Raw genomic sequence first — 22821 nt, 5'->3', positions numbered from 1 at the left:
TAAATTTTCTTTTTTCTCGTTTGTTCGTTGCGTCTTAATTAGGTACGTATAATTCTTTTTAATATACCCCCTCGCTGTCCAAGGGTTGTTCCTTTTTTTATTGGCGCGCTCTGATAGCCCATTTTGCGAGTTGTGAACAGTGGGTGAACGACGCCCTCGTGACGTTTCTTTCTGGGGATAAATATTGCGAAGTACAGAATTACAACACAATATCCCATCACGGCGACGAGCGCCAGGGGTCCCCTCCCTTTTTTCTTTTTTTAATTTTATTTTTAGCAGCTTGAGAAAAACAGCATACAAATACATAGAGGATAGAAAATGCAGCATACTAACTAAAACATGCAAAAATACCAGACCAGGGTAGAAATACAGAATCGAGCTTAGCAATAACTGAGCAGGGCTTCGGCGATGACAGATCTGGGAATGGGAAACGGGAGCATCCTGATCCTCCTTTCTTTTTTTTTTCTTTCTTTAGTAGATCAGGGATCGAGGGCTTCGTTGGCTACCAATTCCGACTGAGCTGAGTCCTGACGCGCCGGTTCTTTTTCTTTTGCAGGCCTGGAAAGGGACAAGGAGTACGAAGTCATCATCCCCGACACGGAGCGAGTTGCCTGGATGTGGTGCTTGTTTTTCGTCCTCGTCATTCCCGAATGCTTCGCTCTCTTCCGCAGTACAAGAATTTGCGTGTTCAAGTCCTTCCGTCGTCCAAAACCCTGGGTGTTCGTCACGGTGAGTATTTCTCCATCCTCACTTTGCCGATCGTTCGTGGTTCTGAGGGGCGCTTTAACTTTCCGCTTTCGCCGAACGCGTGTGGGAGGACACGACCTTTAATGCGCTAGTTGTCGTTTAAGCCGCAGCAGCTTTCGTCAGACCCCTTTACACGACATTCCCCACTTCGTGAAGAAGAGAACGTAGACTGCTCTGCACGTCAAAGACCGCGCCATTTTTTCAGGCAATGACGACAGATAATGCGATGGAGGGGACAGTTTTAAATTGTGTGCGTGTGTAGTGCTTGTGCATTTTATGTAAGGCGGCAGCAGGATCGTCATTTCAACTCTGCCATGATGCTCTGTGTAGATACTGCTCTGCTTAAAAAAAAAAAAAAAAAACACCGAACATTTTTCAGTATCGAATCGAGCTGCCTTTCTTCCTACTAATAACAGCGAGTGTGCGGCGTTGCATGGATTCTATAAGGGTGTTTGTGTTTTCATCTAATTGTGACTGTCCTTCCAGAAAAATATCGCGCATACGCGATAAAGTCTAAGGAAGAAGACTTCGCTGCCGAATAGATCTCTCAAGCATCCCACTCATTCCTAATAAGATTGAGATTAATGTGGGTGTCACGAAGTTGGTGGAACTCCGTGCCACGTTCTCCGAACCATTCGTGCACGATTGTGGCAGTGTGCTCTGCTACATCGTCATTCCCAAGATGGCCATCTCCTTTGGGATAAAAGTGTAACATTGCGGCTGCGGTAGATCTGATACAAAACAGAACTGTTTCTTTAGTGCCCGGGTAAGGAACTTATCTATTTCTTCTTGAAGACTTCCCGAAGACCCCATCGAAATGATGGGGTACTCCCTGGATGACATTTCGACCCTTTTCCGCTCATATTAACGGACCCAGTTCGTGCGAACGAAACGTTTCCCATGCCGTGATATCACCTACAGATGCTTGGATTGTGTTAACGAGGCACGCAGCGTCCATAGATTTGAGAGGTTGTCGCCACACTCTCTGCCTGCCATCAGTAATAAACAAAGTGCATCGTGCTTCGTCTGACCACAAGACTTTCTTCCACTGTTCCACCATCCAAACACGACATTCTAGGCACCACTGCAAGCAGGTTTTTCTGTTTTTCTCCGAAACAAGTGGATTCCGAATAGGCAGGTACCTAATGCCAGTATACCCAATTTCTTCGATTCAAAACCTTTCAGAAACCAGTTAAATCTTCCATTTCTCGAATTGCAGCTCCTGCTAAACGTGCCACGATAAGACATTTTTCAAAACCTGATAAATTACGCATTTTGGCTTCGAATTACTACAGTCAAACAGCTTGAGCATTCTTTATACTCTACGAGGGAACACGTCATCATCTACGTCACATTTTAATTTGCATTTATTCTGTCTGTGACGATTCTGCAAAAAATTTAAATCCCAAAGACATCATTCAAGGAACTGCTCCACCATAATGAGTCAGAGGACATTCTCAAAGTCAGAATACAACCAGAATACATCTTTTTTAGACGACTCTTCAAAAGGTTAGAGCAATAAAAAGTACTGAAGCCTATAACAGCTACAAGGTGATGTGTAATAGAGCCACAGAAAAGGTTCGACAGGCAAAGGCAGTTTATGAGAAATCGCTAGCAAACAGAGCAAAGAGGGGGGATAAAGAATTCTTCACATATATAAATGCCAAGAAGAGCAGGACAAACCAGATCGGACCTTTACGTAAGGGAAAGGGGATAGTATTAAATACACCAGCTGCCGTTGCAGATGAACTCAACAGTTATTTTGCATCGATATTTACAAATGAAAAGCCTTTTGTGGCAATGGGAAATTGTGGGAGCGAAGTTAAAAAATATGTAATTAATGATATTGAAATTTCGCAAGATTATTTAATGAAAAAACTTTCGAGCCTACAGACCAGTAAGGCACCTGGAGTTGATGGAATATACCCTACAATGTTAAGGGAGGCGGCAAGCGAGTGCATTGAACCATTGAGGCTAATTATGCGAGCATCATTAGACTCTGGGGAGATTGCCTTGGATTGGAAAAGTGCAAATGTATCTCCCATACATAAGGGTGGCTCTAAAAGTGAAGTTGGAAATTATCGACCTGTCAGTCTGACTTCAGTAGTAGGGAAAATCATGGAGGCAATGATCAAGGGTGGAATTCAGGATCATTTGGATCGAATTGAAATTCTCAAGGATACTCAGCATGGTTTCGTAAAGGGAAAATCATGTTTAACAAATCTGGTTCGCTATTTCGAAAGGGTCACTCACGAGCTGGATTTAGGGAATAATTTCGACATTGTTTATTTAGATTTCAGCAAAGCTTTTGACTCAGTCCCACATGAGCGGTTGCTTTATAAGCTGGAACAGGTTGGAATCACTGGGAAAATCCTTAGATGGATAGAAGGATGGCTTCAGGGCAGGAGGCAGAGGGTTGTGATAAATGGCTATTCCTCAGATTGGGTTGATGTAAGAAGTGGGGTTCCCCAAGGATCAGTATTAGGACCACTGTTGTTTTTAATTTTCATAAACGACATTGATGAAGGGATAGAGGGCGTGATGTCTAAATTTGCAGATGATGTTAAAATTGGGAGAGTAGTTAATGATCACTGTCAAGCTGAGCTTCTTCAGAGAGACCTAGATAGACTTCAGGAATGGTCAGAAAAATGGCAGCTGTGCTTTAATCCAACAAAGTGTAAGGTATTACACCTGGGAAACAGTAATCCCAAAAAAACTTATTCACTTGGTGGAGTTCAACTAAACCCAGTACTGGAGGAAAGGGACTTGGGTGTTACGATACGGTCAGACATGAAATTCTCTGAGCATTGTAAACAGGTTGCAAGGAAGGCCCATGGTGTCCTATCGATGATCTATCGAACTTTTGCAAGTAGAGATAGGGACGTGATAATCCCATTATATAAGGCTTATGTTAGACCACACTTGGAATACTGCGTTCAAGTATGGAGACCGCACCTAAAGAAAGACATCGAGCTTCTTGAAAGGGTGCAAAGAAGGGTAACTCGCCTGGTGAGATCGGCAAAAGGGCGTCCTTATGAAGAAAGACTTCGAATATGTGGGTTGCAGAGTTTGGAAACTAGACACCTTAGAGGAGATTTAATTGAGGTGTTTAAGGCTGTGAGAGGCATCAGTAAAATGAATGAGGACAAAATTTTCAAGATTATAAATGATGCTAGAACTAGGGGACATAAATTCAAGTTACGGGGGGAAATGTTTAGATTGGACTGCAGGAAGTTCTATTTTAGCCAGCGAGTTATAAATTACTGGAATAAGTTGCCTTCATGGGTGGTAGAGGCCGACAGTTTGGGGAAATTCAAAGGTCATCTGGATAGTACTTTCGGGTAAGGATGATATGTTTAATTTCCTTTTTGTTTTATTTTTTTATTTATTAATTATTATTTATTTATTTATTTTATTTTATTTATTTTTTTTTTTTTTGTTTTTATCATTGTTTTGTTCGGATTTTTTTTTTTTTTTTTTTTTTTGGCTGGTGCAGCATAAGCCATAGGCTTTCTTGCACCATGCGGCCGTTACTAATACTAATAGTAAGAAGGATGGTGCGCTGGATGGTTCCCAGTTTACGTTCTTTGTTGTAAAGATTTGCTCTGCGAAACCAGACCCCTGATCCATACGTTATGAAGGGAAGGAAGATTGATTTGTACAGAATCTTAAGGGTGCGTCGGTTCAATCCCCAATCGCGACGACTCACCCGTGCGATGAGAGCAGTGTAGTTTCTCGCTTTCGCGTGGAGGTGTGCAAGATGCGGAGAGAAAGTGAGCTTAGAGTCAAGTACTATTCCCAGTAGTTTTAACGTAGAAACTAGCTTGACAGTTTGGCCTTTAAGTTTGATAGTGGGGTTTCTAGTAGGCTGCAGTGATCCCTTCAGGAGAATGGATTGTCTTTTGAGGTGAGTCTTAGTTTGTGTAGGGCTGCCCAGTTCTGAAGGATTTGAAGTGTTTGGTTTCCTCTGGCTTCCAGAGAAGCTCTGCTGTCAGCCTCAATCGAGATGGTCACATCATCAGCAAAGGCTTGTATAGCTACAGGACCTAGGTCCAGTCCAAGGAGCTCATCCAGGACAATGTTCCACAAAAAAGGACCAAGGACTGAACCCTGGGGGCAACTTCTGTAGATTGACCTGGTAGTTCTTCGGTACGTTGAGGAGATTGTAATTATCCTATTTGATAAGTAGTTTTCGATGCATTTGTATAAATTTAATGGTATGTTTGCTTGCCTAAGTCTGCGAAGGATACTTGCCCACCAGAGCCTGTCAAATGCTCCTGCGATCTCTATTGCTATTAGTAGGTAGTATTTGGAGGTAGAAGTTGAGACTGCAGAGATAATCCTTTGCAGTGCGTCTTCTGTGCAACGCCCCAGTCGAAATCCAAACTGGAAGTTGGACTGGAGCCCAGCTTTGATGTAATGGTCTTGGAGCCGTACTAGTAGTAGTCGTTCAAACAGTTTACTGACCATGGATAAAAGGGCAATGGGTTGATATGACTCTGGTTGTTGGAGCGGTTTAGACGGATTTTTTATGATCAGTTTTACATTGGCGTTTTTCCATTCTTCTGGGAAAGATCCATGGGATAAGCACTTATTAAAGAGGTCAAGTAGAAACTGGATGTTAATTTGGGCGGTCTTTTTAAGGACTTCGGGTTCAATGAGATCTGGTCCGAGACATTTCCTCTCTTTCATTTTGGTAAGAGCCTGCTGCAGTTCATCGGTGGTAAATTGGTCTTCTACAGCATTGTTGAAGTAGATGTTGTTTGCCTGGCATATTTCTTGCTGTTGTACTGTCAGAGGATCAGTATCTGTACCAAAAAGTGTGTCCAGAATATTGGCCATAGACTGCTCCCACGATGTAGTCATAGTGCCGTTTGGTGTGAGAGTGGATTGGATAACTTCGCCCCTCGGGAGCTTGTTGGTTGGTGGTGATACGGTACACCACCCCCCAGGGTTCAGTATTGCCAGTCGTTTTGACGAGTCGTTCCCAAGATGATCTTTTACACTGCCTTATAAGGGAGGTGTAGTCGTTTCTGACTCTTCGATATTCTTCACGCAGGGTGTTGACCTCATTTGGGGGCCAAGAGATACGAGCTCTCTGAAAGGCTTTTCTTTTGGAGTGTACAATTCGGCAAAGGTGCTCCAGCTCTGAGGACCACCATGGGACGGCATTGGTCTTTTCTTTCTAATTGATTGATTGCAGACCTGGATGATGATTTCTGTTGTGAGCTTTTGATAGTTGGTTGGGGTCCAGTGCTGGAAGATCAGAAGAGTTGTGGTTCTGGATCATGGTCTGCAGCGTGGAGCAAAAGATTTCCCAATTGGCCTTGTTAATGGCATAGCGACTAATATTGTAGTGAGGTGGTGGAGTTGGATCAATGGATCTTGTGAGCTGAAATGTAATAGCTCTGTGATCTGAGGTGGTCCAGGCCTCATTGACCTATCACCCAGAAATTTTACTGGAAATGGATCGTGTAGCTAGCTATGGAGATATCTATTGTGGATTCCCACAGAGTGCTGGAATAGGTAGGCAGGTTATTGGGCTTGTTCAGAACCAGGAAGGGAGAAGTGGCCAGGAAATCTTCAAGAAGCTGCCCATTGCGGCACCCAAAGCGATCAGTGGTCAGGAAGTGCTGTTGGGAAGTGTAGCAACGACTGTACGTAGATAATTTATTGTTGGAGTGATATCTTGGCCAGGTCTGCAGTAGAGGGAGATGAGGTAGAAGGCTCCCAACGGGCAAATTACATGGGCACATGCCGCCCATGCAATGCATAGGGAGGAAATCCTTATAACCATAATGTTAGGGTTACGGACAACTGTGGCAGCCCAGGGCTTGTCTTCATCTGTATGTATGATTTTGAAAGTCAGGGGGTATCCCCTGACTAGCTTTGAATGGGTATATGGCTCCTGTAGAATTAATATGTCAGCATTTTCCTCTTCGGCCCTGATTCTAATCTGAGCACTTACTGCTCGGGCTCGCTGGGCGTTTAGTTGGATAAACTTTATGATATTGCTGTTGAATGATTTAGGGCGTGCTGCCATAATCGGTCTTTATTTGTTGGTTCCTCTTAGCTTTTAGATAAACAGGGCACTTACTGTCCCTGAGAGAATGTGCTGCATCGACCTTTGCAGTTTGCACAAACTGCATCTGTGGATCTGTTTGGGCAAAAATTATAGAGTTGCCCTTTTTGGGCACAGTGCCCGCAGGTAGACACGGTTTGCATGTGTGGGTGGTGTGCCCAAAATGGCAGCATCGGAAGCACTTTGGAACAGGCACGTGCTCCTTGACTGCTCCAACCCATAAAGACTGTCCTGTAGTTTGAGGATGTTCCATGCCTGTGGAGCAGTTCCACCACCCAATTGTATAGCTGGGGAGACTTGGAGCTAGTGTGATATTTTGATTTTGGTGTTCCTTGGCGTTACTTATGTCAGTTAATTCTTGGAAGTTTCTGTTGAAGAGTTCATCTGTGATTTTCTCTGGAGTGATATCCTTGCCCACATCAAATATACGTATGGATGGGCCTCTCTTTTTAGGGATTTCTGCTGTAAGACCTAGGGTACTGACTGTTGGATTGGTGATGATAGAGTGAGCCTCTTGCTTGGTTGTTGTTTTAATGATTACTCCAACATTTCTTGTTTTTCGGATGGAATTTATTCTTGTGGTTTTAAAGTCCTTGGCCAGTTTCTGGACAACGGTAGTTTTTACTGCTTCGCTACTGTCTATTGTCGAGTTTTCCACTGGCTTTATTATGACCAGATGTGGCGTGCTGAGTAATGTTTTCTTCTTTGTTGATAGTAGTTTGATGCTTGCGGTTGTATCTGGGGTTGTCCTCAGCGCTTGGGCATAGGATAGGGGGCGCTGTGGCATTTCTTTCCCCCTTCCTTCAAGGTAAGCTTCTAGCTTAGCCTTCGTTCTCTCATGTTCTACATGAAGATTTACCAGAACATGCTCCATTCGGGACCATACTTCTATGATTTCTCCTCTGACAATGGTAGTGATTTGATTGCTCAGTTCTGCCATTATTGCCTCCAGGTTTAGGCGCAGTGAATGGATTTGTTCTGTTATAGATCCATCTAGTGACTGTATGGTGTTAGCATCTGTATTCAGTGATGTAGAGTCTTTGGGGTCGTCATTCTGCTCTGGCAGCATGTTAGCTTCTGTGGCGACCCTCGGGGAAGGTTTGCACTAGCATCGGGCACAAACCTAACGCTCTTTAGCTACCTTTGTCATTTTAGAAATTAGTGACCGTCCTGAGCAATTTCCGCATAGGGATCGGCTGCAGTCGCCATTGCAGATTATTACGTGTTTTACCTTCTTCAGGCAGGCCTGACAGGTGTGTAAAAAAATCTTCTGACGACATATTGCTCATAGAGTGATTTTGGTCAGTTGTAGTGCTGCCTCTCTCTGCGTTGTTTTTTCCAGCACTTGAAATGCCGCTTTTGCATTGGCTGCAGTAGTACCTAGATCGAGCCGTGGAACTTATCTTTGGAATCGTAGATCTTCCAGAACAGCACTCCCCTAGGGTTCTTTTGCAGGGGCCATTACAGATCAAAAAGACTTTAATATTTTTGCCGCAGCAATCACAAGTTTGTTGGCTTGCGCGACCAGGCATGATGATGATTATTAAAAGGAGGGAGAATTGGCAAAGAAAAAATGTTTAAGGTAGCACTACAGTTGGGGCGGAATGCTTCTGCAATTTTTATTATTTTTGTTTATTATTATTATTATTTTTTAAAATTTATTAGAAAAATTACTGCAAATTCTATTTAGTTTCTCAAGTTCCTTATTTTTAAAGTGTTCAACTGCTAGGCAATAAAAGCACTTCCTACTATGTGAGGAGTGTTTGTGTTCAGTTATATTTAGCATTAGCACGACTTAGCCCTTTGTGGCAATGGGAAATTGTGGGAGCGAAGTGAAAAAATATGTAATTAGTGATATTGAAATTTCGCAAGATTATTTAATGAAAAAACTTTCGATCCTACAGGAAAGTAAGTCTCCTGGAGTTGATGGAATATACCCTATAATCTTAAGAGAGGCGGCAAGCGAGTGCATTGCACCATTGAGGCTAATTATGCGAGCATCATTAGACTCTGGGGAGATTCCCTTGGATTGGAAAAGTGCAAATGTATCTCCCATACATAAGGGTGGCTCTAAGAGTGAAGTGGGAAATTATCGACCTGTCAGTCTGACTTCAGTAGTAGGGAAAATCATGGAGGCAATGATCAAGGGTGGAATTCAGGATCATTTGGATCGAACTGAAATTCTCAAGGATACTCAGCATGGTTTTGTAACGGGAAAATGATGTTTAACAAATCCGGTTCGCTATTTCGAAAGGGTCACTCCCGAGCTGGATTTAGGGAATAATTTCGACATTGTTTATTTAGATTTCAGCAAAGCTTTTGACTCAGTCCCACATGAGCGGTTGCTTTATAAGCTGGAACAGGTTGGACTCACTGGGAAAATCCTTAGATGGATAGAAGGATGGCTTCAGGGCAGGAGGCAGAGGGTTTTGATAAATGGCTATTCCTCAGATTGGGTTGATGTAAGAAGTGGGGTTCCCCAAGGATCAGTATTAGGACCACTGTTGTTTTTAATTTTCATAAACGACGGGGATAGAAGGCATGATGTCTAAATTTGCAGATGATGTTAAAATTGGTAGAGTAGTTAATGATCACTGTCAAGCTGAGCTTCTTCAGAGAGACCTAGATAGACTTCAGGAATGGTCAGAAAAATGGCAGCTGTGCCTTAATCCAACAAAGTGTAAGGTATTACACCTGGGAAACAGTAATCCAAAAATAACTTATTCACTTGGTGGAGTTCAACTAAACCCAGTACTGGAGGAAAGGGACTTGGGTGTTACGATACGGTCAGACATGAAATTCTCTGAGCATTGTAAACAGGTTGCTAGGAAGACCCATGGTGTCCTATCGATGATCTATCGAACTTTTGCAAGTAGAGATAGGGACGTGATAATCCCATTATATAAGGCTTATGTTAGACCACACTTGGAATACTGTGTTCAAGTATGGAGACCGCACCTAAAGAAAGACATCGAGCTTCTTGAAAGGGTGCAAAGAAGAGTAACTCGTCTGGTGAGATCGGCAAAAGGGCGTCCTTATGAAGAAAGACTTCGAATATGTGGGTTGCAGAGTTTGGAAACTAGACACCTTAGAGGAGATCTGATTGAGGTGTTTAAGGCTCTGAGAGGTATCAGTAAAATGAATGAGGACGAAATTTTCAAGATTATAAATGATGCTAGAACTAGGGGACATAAATTCAAGTTACGGGGTGGGGAAGATGTTTAGATTGGACTGCAGGAAGTTTTATTTTAGCCAGCGAGTTATAAATTACTGGAATAAGTTGCCTTCATGGGTGGTAGAGGCCGACAGTTTGAAGTTCAAAGGTCATCTGGATATAGTACCTTCAGGTGAGGGAAGCGCATAGGATGATAGGTTTAATTTCCTTTTTTTTATTAATTATTATTTATGTTTTTCTGTTTTTATCATTGTTTTATTCGGATTTTTTTTTTTTTTTTTTTTTGGCTGGTGCAGCATAAGCCATAGGCTTTCTTGCACCATGCGGCTATTACTAATGCTAAGCCCTGCAGTTCTTCGAAGTGCTGTGAGAAGGGTGCTCTTAAGTGAGTCAGCATAGAGAAAGGAGCGGAAGAAAGATATGGGAGTTATTGAAAGCAACTGAACGTTTTTTGAACCCTTCTGTTTAAACTCCACGCGTTTCATTATCAGTAATAAGATAACTGACAATGAAATCCAAGTCATTTAGTTTATCAAAAAGAAACTTAGTATTTTTGATAAATGCGATTTGTTTAGTCTGTTAAAAATGCGCTAATCTGTTTATGTGAACCTTGTGCACTTGCTTCCCAGCATCCATAGAATTAAAAAAAAAAAAAAAGATAAAAGAAGTTCAGAACCAACACTACTTACATTATCAGTATCAAGATTTCTGTGACCCTTTACTTATGTCCTGATCATTCACATCACGAGGGGTCAAAGTGAGGCTATCAAGGTTAATTCTTGGGAACCCTCAGAGTGGGCTACGTTGGGAGTTATTTACGGTTTCATTAGTTATAGGAAGACGCCAAAGTAGGAAATTTCATCTTGAACGCGATCAGATTGGGCAGTGTCCTTCTCCGCTGTAATAAGTGAAGAGTGCAAAATAATAACCACCACAACACCGGCGGTGTGTGAAGGGAAGTGTTTGAGTATGAAAAAAAATTGACAGTCTTTATATAAAAGTACCGTTGATGCGCTAAAGTTCATTTCAATGGGATCTTCAAGAAGAAATAGATAAGTCCTTTACCTGGGCACTAAAGAAACAGTTCTGCTTTGGTGTGTAGAGTGTGTTTATTGTCAAACGGCACCAGGGGTTCCCCCATCTCCGCTCTGCTTTGGTGTGGCCACGTTACCAGAGTTTGGACGAAAGGGCGAAAAATTGTCCAACTTAAATGATTTCATATTTAGCAAAGTATTTTCCACGGGGCGCCAAAATAGCCCACATAAGTTATTTCGAGGTGCGTTTACAGGAATTTATCTCAATATTTTGTCTTGGCATCCGGGAGGTTCCTTAATGCCACGACAGAGCAGACCCAAAACGAGCCCAACGTAACACACGTTTCATATACTGTACTGTATATAGTATGAACCAGAGCTGTAATGCTCAATACGTTCTACGTTGATATCAGTATTTGTAAAATAATAAGAGGAGTTTACCTGAATATAGTACGTAGAACACTTCCGTCCGATACTCTCCATAAATTAAAACGAAAAAATCGGAAAACTTACATTAGAACATCACAGTATTCTCTCTTAAACCGATACCACCCATAATTCAGCCTGCGATTGACGGAGTCCCGATCCCCTGCGTTGAAAAGCAAAGAGATCTGTAATCTTCGACAGAAAATTACGATTCCATCATCATATAGAACAACTCTGTGCAAAATTCAACAAGAAACGGTGGGTTGCCAAGCAGCACTTGCTACACATTCACAACAGAAACCTGATAAAAATGTATATCAGGATGCTGATTTTCGGAGGTGTACTGTATGGAGTAGAGTTGTGGGGCTCAACTGCAGACACCACAATTAAACCATTAAAAGCCGCTGAATCCTGGCTCCTGAAGTGGGCAACCTGGAAGTGTCATCTCCCACCACAGCAGCGCACAACACCGATGGCCAAAGCGCTGAATTTAACCAGGTTTTCAGCATTAATGCACGAGAGAAGACTCATCTTCACCGTAAAAATGATTGCCGGGAGAGTCTCAGCACCCAACGTTTGGGACACCGTGTGCTGGCGGATTCCCCAACCAGGTCTCCGCTCTACTCCCAAGCTTCTTGCTCTTCCTTCGAGACTACATTTGAAAGATCGGTTCCTCCCTTATCAGAAGCTCCATCTGGTTCAATCAATCCCTGGATGCTGACTTATTTAAAATCATAGATGATAAAAAGTATAGACGGATCATCCTGGATCTGCACGTGGTCTCCAGAACTACCAACTGATCTCAGATCGTTATGGCGGGGCAAGAAACTCTCAGAAAACTTGACTCGAGGAAAATCTTTTGTTATCACAATTTGTGTTATTTTTGTTATTTTGTATTAGTTTCCCTCCCAAGTCATTGTTATCTGCTATGAGTACTTTTTTTTTTTTTTAATATAATCTGCCTATAATTAATCTTTGTAATCCCGGCGAGGTTATCTCTACCGCTTGTTAACCCCTGGCATGGTGCCGTGAAGGGTATTGTGGTCGTGGCACCTGCGTGTACCGGTGACCTATACGATAAAGATATTATTATTAAATAATTTAACCCAAGAAAACTCAATTTAACGCAATTAAAAATAGGAAAATTAAAAGAATTTTAACGAAAAAATTGCAAAACGATTTTCCTTCCTGAAGCTGACACGCTTTTCGAGCGTGTGTGCGGTCGCAGGAATTTTCGTTCTGTCATCACGACGGCTTCACAGTTGTCAGTTTCAAGAAAATCGTTTTGCTATTTTTTCGTGAAAATTCTTTTAATTTTCCTATTTTTAATTGCGTTGAATTGAGTTTTAAATATTGTTTAATCTAATGTAAGATTTTCGTTTTAATTTCTGGAGAGTGCCATACGGAAGTGTTGGACGTACTGTATTCGGGTAGACTTCTCCGATTATTTTACAAATATTACATACGTTGTATATGAAAATCATATTGTAAATTAGTAATTATAAATTCCGAATTGCATTAGGATATGTTAATTGATACGTAATGATAGTAGAGTGTTGAATGTCAAACGACATCAGGGATTTTCCCCATATATAATATGATAATTTGCATAATAGCAATACTGTAGTAACAGAGGCACGCGATGCAAGAAAGCAAGCGCATGAGCATCAGCCAAAAAGAAAAAAAAAATTTCCAACAACGATTCCTTCTAAAAGTTTGTCCAGTTCCTCATTTCCTCCTTGAATTTATTTAACCTATCAACTTCCACAACGACAGATGGAAGTTTGTTCCAGCAATTGACCACCCGCTGGCTAAAGACAAATTTCCGCGCATCTATTCTACGTCTGTCTTTCCTCGATTGTAAATTTTATATGAAAATAATAACGCAAAATAATATCGCATTGTAAATTAACTAAGTTTCATATATATATATATATGGAACTTACAACGAGTTAATTTACAAAAGATGTTTGAATACACATTTAATCAACCCCCACCTTAAGCGGCTATGGACGATTTGGTATTACAACGAATAACAAAGAAAGACGATCTATTACTTAAAATTATGAACCTACGGTGTATTCAATAGGAGCTGAAAGAGATCCTTTCCTGATCTGTGCCTTCTATTATTATTATTTATTTTTTTTCAGGTGCTCATCATGGAGACCTTGTACACTTTGGGACTCTCCCTGCTTGCGTTCATTGTACTTCCCGAACTGGATGTAGTCAAGGCTGCTATGCTTACCAACTGCGTCTGCTTCGTGCCCGCCATCTTGGGACTTCTCTCTCGAAATTCCGAAGAAGGCAAGCGACCCCTGAAGGTGCTCTTGGATATCATCGCTATTATCGCCCTCGCCACGGGATTCGTTGTTTGGCCGATGGTTGAGAATGACAGACGGGCGTGGACTATCCCGATGTCCGTGTTCTTGGTGTCGTTCAGGTGGTGGGAGAATTACTTGGACAAGAAGTCGCCCATCGGACTGATCCGCAAGCTCAGCACCGCCAAGGAGGACCTGCGGCGCAGCAGGTATTTCTGCTACATCTTTATTTCCGTATGGAAGATCATAGTCATTCTGTGTGCCATGCTGGGGTTCCTCCAGATAACCCTGGGGGACACCTCCCACGTCTTCAGGAACTTCCTTTCCAGCTTTCGCAGTCATCTGATCACGGTGGTTCAAATCAGGAAGGAATTCCTCCCTGGGAACTTGCCCGACCTTCCCACAGCCAGCCCGATCGATGAACAGGTCGCTATCGATTCCTTTGCCATGACCCCAATCTACGTAGCCCTCATCCACACCAGCGCTTCTCTCATTTGCTACGTCGTCGGAAAATTCGCTTGCAAAATTTGCATCCAAGGATTCAGTTTCGCCTTTCCTGTCAGCCTCACCATCCCAGTCTGCATCTCCCTCTTCATCGCCGCCTGCGGGATCCGAACGGAGGAAGACTGCTTCTTCGAGAACATCATTCCGAAATATCTGTTCTGGACTTGTCCCGAAGGCAACTTCTTCCAGGACTTCGTGTCTAATCAGTACGCGTGGATCTGGTTGTTATGGCTCCTATCACAGACGTGGGTCACAGTGCACATCTGGACACCGAAATGCGAACGACTGGCAACCACAGAAAAGTGAGTATCGAATGGAAGTCAAACGAACTTTCCTTTCTTTCGTTTCCGATATGTCGCTTACTCTACATCAGTACCATATCAGACTTAATGGAATAAAGATTTTATTAATTTAGAAATACGAATACATTCCCGGTCAGTTTGCAATCATACATTCTGAGAGGCTACTTTAATAGGTGCCTTTTCACGATATTGAGAGCTTTACTAACAGCATCACGCCTTCCGATCATGTATACAGGGTGATTCAGGAGGAATATTTTGGCAGGTTATACTATCGATTATTCTGAGTAAAACAAGGTTCATGCAATTCTCAGTGGATACGGAGGTAGAGCTGTTTTAAACTGTCTCGCACAAAGCAGTTATGAGAGGTATTTATTGACTTTTTGAATGATACAAAACAAATAATTGACAATTTTTTTGCAGTTCGCAATAAATGTTCGAAAATCTCGTCGTCAACCTCAACGCACTTTGCAACTCTTGTGGTAATGTGACGTGTTGTTCTTCCGAGGTCGTCTTGGTTTTTCTTTATGAAGGCAGCAGTATCCAAAATGCGAGCGAGCGAGCAATTCGTCTCTGTATTTACCTTTACTTAATGTACTGCGCTTTTCATCCATTCATCCATCCCCACAAATAAAACTAACGGAGTGAGGTCTTGCAGACGTTGGTAGCCAATGAACGGACCACTGCGGCTGTTCAGGGAGAGTTCGATTTAGATATTGTATCATCAGACAGGTATGTGCAGGATGCTGAAAGGACATAGCAATCCTTGTAACCAAGGGAACATCCTCCAATGGCGGTGGAAGTTCATTTTTCAGAAATTCCAGGTATATGGGCCCCGTAAGACGATTTTGTAACAGCAGGAATCGAATGTCGATGATTTCGCACCACACGTTTACAGAGAAGCGATGTTAAAAATCTTGCTTCTACAGTGGCACGTGGATTTTCGTCTGACCACCTGTGAGAGTTGGTACCGTCACGGGTGAAAGTAGCTTCATCGCTGAACAGTATTAATGGAATTAATCGACGATTAGTATTTACCCACCGCTGGACAAAATTCCAATCGTCTCCTGGTTGAAGGTGTTACACCCGCTGTATGTGAAATGGATACAAGCCGTAATATTCGTGTGGAACGCCGATACGCGTAGAAATTCTTCGTGTGTGCCAATAGTAGGACTACGTTCTACCCACTGAAGAATGTGTTCTACTTGATCCACACTTTGTTCATTTGCACATTCAGAAGAAATATGAGCGCTGGGAACTGTACCAATCTCACGCGGTTTGGTGTAAACGCTCTTGAATCCGGTATTCTGCGGTTAGGAAACGGTATTCTCTACAAGCAGCAGCATTTGCACCACAAAAACCGTAGACAAACAACATATCGGCAGATGGACCATGTGTGAAGATGTTAGAGAGAGAGAGAGAGAGAGAGATAATCTTTAATGCCATTCACGGCCAAAAAGCCAGGGGTTTACATTTGTACAACTTCCCGAAACTTCCGGGAAAATAGAACAATTAATTTACAAAAACAGGTAATTTTACAAAAGAAAACATATTTTATACAAAGGAGAGAACTCCTTACGAGAGTTAGGTCTGATTGAGCTGACTTAACATCGAGATAAGAGCACCAGCTCAATCAGACAGGAACAGATGCAAGGTACACATGTCAATGCAGATAAGTCCTACTAGACATAATTTTTTTCCTGTAAGTCCGGTCAATAGCGAATTTGTTCAGGTCGGCGTCAAGTGCCTGGGTTTGCTTGAACATCTGCTGAGGGAGGAACCTGTCCGAGAGATGGAGTCGCGCTGAATGCGAGTAGAGCTCGGGATTGGCCCTAAGGGCAGCAGGGGGGATCCTCCAGCCACAGGTATCCCAGAATGAAGGTGTTGCGATTATGCCTGTTATCATCTTGACTGTTGCTAGGAGGCGTTGGTCTTCGACTAAGGTGGGAAGCCGTGGAATCCCGAGAGAGTTGGCAAGCTGCGTGGTGTGAATCAGAGCTGGAAGGTTGTGCTTCCTGTTGGCCCACTTTAGGAGCCAGAATTCTGTGGCAAAGAGTGGTTTCTTTATTGATGGTGCCGCTGACGCCCAAATTTCAGCAGCATAGAGTAAAGGTGGAAAGATGATTGCTCTTATGTACCTCACGGTTGTCTTTTTATCTCTGATATGAAGGAGATGCTGTTTTGCTATCCACCGGAGTCTTGAAGCACGTGTGAGGAGCATGTCTATGTGGGCGTTGAATCGAAGTTTGGAGTCGAATACAACGCCCAGATCACGATGGCTGGATGCAATTGGGATGAGGATGTTGCCGACCGAAGGCTGGAGAGAAGAAGGAGTTTGCTTCAATGAATACACCATGAATTCGGACTTAGCAGGATTGATCTTGAGCCCGAACTGGCAGAGGTAAGATGTGACTGCAGTGAGAGTGTTGTTAATTTCCGTTTTTACCAGATCAAGGTCTTGACCAGGGATGATGGGAGTCAGTATCTTGATATCATCTGCATAGCTCAGTAGACATCGAGAATGTGCAACCAGTGGGAAGATAATAGATGAGAACAGAAGGCCGGAAAGGACCCCTCCTTGTGGGACTCCTGCGGTGACGGATCTAGTAAGGGTGCGATCTCCTGTATGAAGCTTTATAACTCTGTTATTCAGAAGAGAGGAGAGAAAGCATAATATGTTCCCTGTGATCTGGAAGTGGCATTCCAGGAGAGTGAGTAGTTGGTTTACTTGGACGGCATCAAATGCAGCCTCAATGTCTAAGTAAGTCACAGCTAGTTCGTGCCTTTTCTCGAATGCTGACAAGATAGTATTCGTTGTGGCTAGCAGATTTGTGATCGTTGATCTGTTTGGAAGGGAGTAGTGAATTTGGGCTGGATTACTGGGCATGATCTGCTTGGTGAGGATCGGGAGTAAGGTCTTCTCCAGGAGCTTCAGCAGGCTGGAGGAGTTGGAGATGGGTCGGAAATGTTTAGGTTTCGATGGCGACTGAACTTTGGCTAAAGGTTTGATAAGATAGTTTTCCCATTGCTGTGGGAAAATCTGGTTCGAGAGTAACTGGTTGAAAATAATTAAAAGTGGCTGAATAATGTACGGACTTAGGCATTTGAGCATGAATTGGGGAACTCCATCATCACCAGCGGTTGACGAGGCAGGTAGAGAATTGATGGCGACGATCAGCTGTTGTTTTGTGATCTGAATGGTGCTCAACACTTCTTGCTGGGTGGGCTCTGTTAGTAGAGCCAGATCTGAGTTTGGCATAGGATTACGATTAAATCTTGTGACGAAATCGAGCCACAATTCAGGATCAAATTGCAGAGGAAAATGAAGGTTCACTTTCTTGTATGGAATTTTTCCTTTAGCCAGATCTCGGTTAACATATAATTTGATTGCCTCAGATTTCATGCGATTAAATTGAGCTCGTGCCCTAGAATAAACGATGCGATCATTGACATTTTGCGACTGTTTCCATGTGCGATGGAGCTGTTGCTTCAGCTGGAAACTCATTTTGAGTTCTGAATTCCACCAAAGTCTTGTATATGGACTGATTGTGATTTTTTTATGTTCTTAACAACACTTCTAACACCAAACAGCGTCAGGTTATAACTGCTTCTTGGTCACATTGAGCTGCGCGCGCCAGTTTCAAACAGCTGTATCTCCGTATCCATTGAGAATTGGACACGTGTTTATGAACTTTTTTACTCGGAATACTCGATACTATAACCTTCCAAAATGTTTACTGTTCCTCCTGTATAATGCAGATAGGCCAACACGCACGATTGGCATGTGTGCAAACAAGACAAAGAAGACTTAATATGGTACGGTGCTGTAGTCTGTGTCAGAGGCGCCAGTAGGACGAGGTATTTAATAAAGTAGCCACTCAGTGTAATCATACGTCTTCAACGTTTGTTGCTGTATTTTCATTAAATAATTCAATGGGAGCAAATTAAATCTGATTTAGCAATTTTCTCATTTCTCAGTCATCTCAGATTTTTTTTTTTTTAATGGCAAATGAATTTACCACGTTGGTCCCTACAATTAAAAGTAAAATGTGTCGATATTTTTGGCTTATTATTCAGTATTTCGGTCGGAAAAGATTCGGACTTCAAAATGAAATACCGCATTTGGATTTTATCCCGTTTACCAGGGCAGTTGGCACTTAAGGACTGTCCAGCTGAAATGAGTGGGAATTCCATTGCGCAAGCAGCACACCCTCCTAGTTGCAAGTGGAGCCCGATACACTTGCAACTAAGAGCAACGCGAAGCAACCGTAATCCTTAGGACCGGTTACGTGACATTCACTTAAATCCGCCTTACGAGGTTACTGAGTTGTTGGTGATGCCGCGGGGATTTTCCTCGTTGTGGCACACCACCCGGAGGAAAGCCAATTTGCCCCGTAAACAGTACAGAGACGAATTAAACGGGGTTGCCAGCAAGAATGAATTTTGTCCGCTGTAACGAACACCACCGGCATATGCAGCAAGTTGTTATCAGTTTATTTTCCCAAGATTAACCCCCTGTACAACTAGGAGTGTACAATTATTTTGAAATATACATCGTACACTTTTATACAAAATTTCAAGATACAGTAAACCCTCGCTAATCCGGAGTTATTGGGGAAGGTCATTCGGATTAAGCGATAATCCGGATCAGTGAAGAAAATGAGAGCCCTAAAAGACAAAAAAATTTAATCGCAAATAAATGGAAAATTTAATGATATCTGTAGTGCCGATGGAAATAAATAAAAAAAATATGACTGCAAAGCCTTTATTTAAAAACTATAAAAAGACGATGCAATTATCCATCGAGTCTTTATAGATTCTTTGTTTTTTAATATCTAACGCAGCCTGTTGGCCAAAACCGAAATTCTTCCGCACGTTTTTTTATTTCCACGAACACCGTTTTCAAGTTGTTTTTTCACTTTGAGCTTGTTAATGATAGTTAAAGTATTATGTTTTACTTGTTACCTCGCCTTTTAATTCTTTAGAACCCATAATTATATAAACTACGTTAACTTATGTACATTTATACGTATAAAGAAGTACGCCAATGAAGCGATCTAAGCAATAACACCCGTCCGGGACTCAGTCAACAACGATTCTGAATAACACGAAGACGATGTCAATCAGCGAGCAGTGAGAGTTACTCACCTCGTGTCTTTCAAAGTACTCAACTGTGAACAGAATTTTTCCAGATTATCCGACATCCAGATGAACTGTAACCGGTTACAGTTCATCTGGATGTCGTTAATCTGAGGATAATCATATTTACTTCATACCGAGTTGCATTCACTTTAAAATAAAACTGATCTTAATAATTCGAGTAAATACGCAGGTTGGTTTATCTTTCCTTCAGTGACTGTCATAAAACAAATTTACTTATTTTTCATTATATTATTGCATTTAATTATTTACATCACATAAATTTCTGATAAACAAAGCAAAAAAACAAAAGCTCAATTTTCATAGTAGTCCTAATGATTTAGTTCACATTTGGTCCATAATTTTGCTTCTGTAAGTTTTACTGTCTTCGAACTTCGTTGGTTCAATGGAGAAGGTGTTACATGGGAACCTTCCTTTTAAGGAGTCCAGGTTAGATAGCTTCATTCTAAGTGGAGGATGCTGGCTCTGGTGGTTTCTATTTCTTGCTTTTGTGAGTTCGATAATCTCTTCTATCGATGGGGCATCAATCTCGCTAGTTAACTTTTTTTTTTTTGAGGAGAGTGAGCTTCTAGGTCGGAGGTCATGCCTACCTTGACTAGGAGAACAGATTTTGAGATGGTGAACAGCGGATTCCCTCACAGACGATTCAGTCACAGCAGAATCCAATATCCCATCATCAGAAATTTGTTACATTAACAGGTAGATGCAGAGGACCAGATTTCAGAGACCTATTGTGGTATAGGTAGTAGTAGTAGTGGCATCTGACGCAAGAAAGCAAGTGTATGAGCTTATGCAGCATAAGCCAAAGGGGAAAAAAAAAAAAAATCACACCATTCCCTCGAAATGCCTGTCCAGTTCCTCCTTAAATTTATTGAACCTATCAACTTCCACAACGACAGATGGAAGTTTGTTCCAGAAATTAACCACCCGCTAGCTAAAGGCAAATTTCTGCACATCTATTCTACATCTGTCTTTTCTTAATTTGAAGTTATGCCCCCTTAGGTTCGTAATCTGAGCAAGAGGAATGATTCCATCAGAATTCATCGTGCTCAACCCATTCAACGCCTTATACACCTCAATCAAATCACTGCGCAGGGGCCTAGTCTCCAGCCACTGCAATTTGCCGAACTTAAGCCTCTCTTGGTAAGAGGATCCCTTCATTCCCCTCACCAATCTTGTTGCCCTTCTCTGTACACGCTCAAGCAAATCTACATCCTTCCTAAAATGAGGCCTCCAGACCTGTACGCAGTACTCAAGGCGTGGCCTGACCATTGCCTTATACAGAGGGACAATCACCTCCTTCTCCCTGCTAGCAAAATTCCTATATATCATTGACAAAACCCCATGACCTGCCCTGGCAGCCTGTCTGCATTGCTCAGAAAACTTCATATCTGACTGCACAATTACTCCCAGATCTTTCATTTTCTACCACCTTAAGTGTAGTACCACACAGTTGGTACGTTTCTCTGGGGTTACTTCTACCCATATGCAGTACTTTGCATTTGTCAAGGTTAAACTTCAGTTGCCACTTCTTAGCCCATCTGCCCAAATTATCTAAATCCTGTCGCAGTAGCACACTGCCATTACTGTCATTGACAACCCTGCCACTGTTTGCACTGCAAACGTCGACACTAAGCCTGATATACCTTCATCAATATCATTGATAAATATACAAAACAACAGTGGACCCAACACCGAACCCTGTGGGACTCCTCTAATAACATTAGTCCAAGAAGTGCAGCACCCATTGATTACCACCGTCTGTCTTCTCCCACTTAACCATCCTTTTATCTATTGTAGCAACTTACCGTTAATACCATTCTGCTCCAATTTGTACAGTTGTCTTCCATGCGCAACAGTGTCAAAAGCTTTCCTGAAATCCAAGTATATGATATCAAAATTATTTTTTGCATCCAGTTCCTTTGTAACCACATCATAATATCCTATCAAATTTGTCAGACAAGACTTTCCCTTAACAAACCCATGCTGTGTCTGAATTATTGCTGCAGTCTTGTCTAGATGTTCCTGCAATGCATCATTAACCAGTGACTCCATTATTTTACCCGGAACAGAAGATAAACTAACTGGTCTGTAATTACTCGTGTCACACTTCGATCCCACTTTGTGAATTGAGGATACATTTTCACACCTCCAGTCCGTGGGAACCTCCCCTGAGTCCAAGGATTCTCTTATAATTATGGTTAATTGTTTGCTTAGTTGCTTTGCCGCCTCCTTTAATATAACTGGATAGAACCCATCCACCCCAGGTGCTTTTCTTATGTTTAACTTCAACAATTTCTCCTCCACTTTGCTCTCAGTTATTAGAAAATCATTAAGTATCCTGCTACAATTTGATAACCTTCTGCCATTTTCAAACCTTAATAATTCGTCATGTGTGAATGTAGATGCAAAATACTCATTCAGTTTGTTTGCTATCTGAGCAGGATCATCAATAGTCGAACCATCGATGTCAAGTGGACCAATCAGATTCATCCAGTTCCTTTTAAAATTTATATAAGTAAAGAAATCCTTGCTGTTTTTCTTAGCATCTTTTGCCAAGTATTTCTCGTAATCTGCCCTCGCCTGCCTAACCTCCTTTGTGACCTGATTACAGACTCAATTATATCTGCCATAGGCTTCTGAGTCGCTTGATAATTTTTAGGCATCCTATGCATATAAATTATCAAGGTGTGAGACATCTGTTAATGTATGTCCGATCAGTTTAATGTTGTGATGCCAGAGAACAGCATAGGTCTTCTTTGCCTTTAGGAAGCACCCTTGAAATTTAAGTCCTCACCAACTTAAGTCCAAGGTCAGTATGAGATGAAACTTTAGGAATTGTCTCACCATTAACTATAATTCTTATGTCATTCTGGAGCTTCCTCTTCGTGATTGTCACGTAGGCTGACATGGCATTGTTTAATTGGTATCCAGCTAGCTGTCTATAGTCAATTAACTGTTGAATTTACTTGCAGGTTTCATTATTAATTTCTTGTATCTGTTTGGGATCTTTTGAAATGATAGTTTTAGATCGTCAGCGAAGGAGCTAAAAAATTGAATTTTTTGCAAGGAATGG

At 42.0% G+C, this 22821-nt stretch overlaps 1 protein-coding gene across 1 annotated transcript in view; it reads left to right on the top strand.

Annotated features, from left to right (window-relative positions):
• Positions 1 to 22821, top strand: part of kkv (hyaluronan synthase-like protein kkv) — a 401584-nt gene that overhangs the window by 195644 nt on the left and 183119 nt on the right. Inside the window, exons 4-5 of the mRNA XM_090387806.1 lie at positions 557 to 729; positions 13615 to 14588. Coding sequence (XP_090243932.1) covers positions 557 to 729; positions 13615 to 14588 — 1147 coding nt within the window. The remainder of the gene's footprint in view (positions 1 to 556; positions 730 to 13614; positions 14589 to 22821) is intronic.

The sequence above is a fragment of the Mastigoproctus giganteus genome, chromosome 13, assembly GCF_048544385.1.
Source record: "Mastigoproctus giganteus isolate SK-2022 chromosome 13, ASM4854438v1, whole genome shotgun sequence".
Taxonomy (NCBI): domain Eukaryota; kingdom Metazoa; phylum Arthropoda; class Arachnida; order Uropygi; family Thelyphonidae; genus Mastigoproctus; species Mastigoproctus giganteus.
This window is presented reverse-complemented; position numbering and strand designations above follow the sequence as displayed.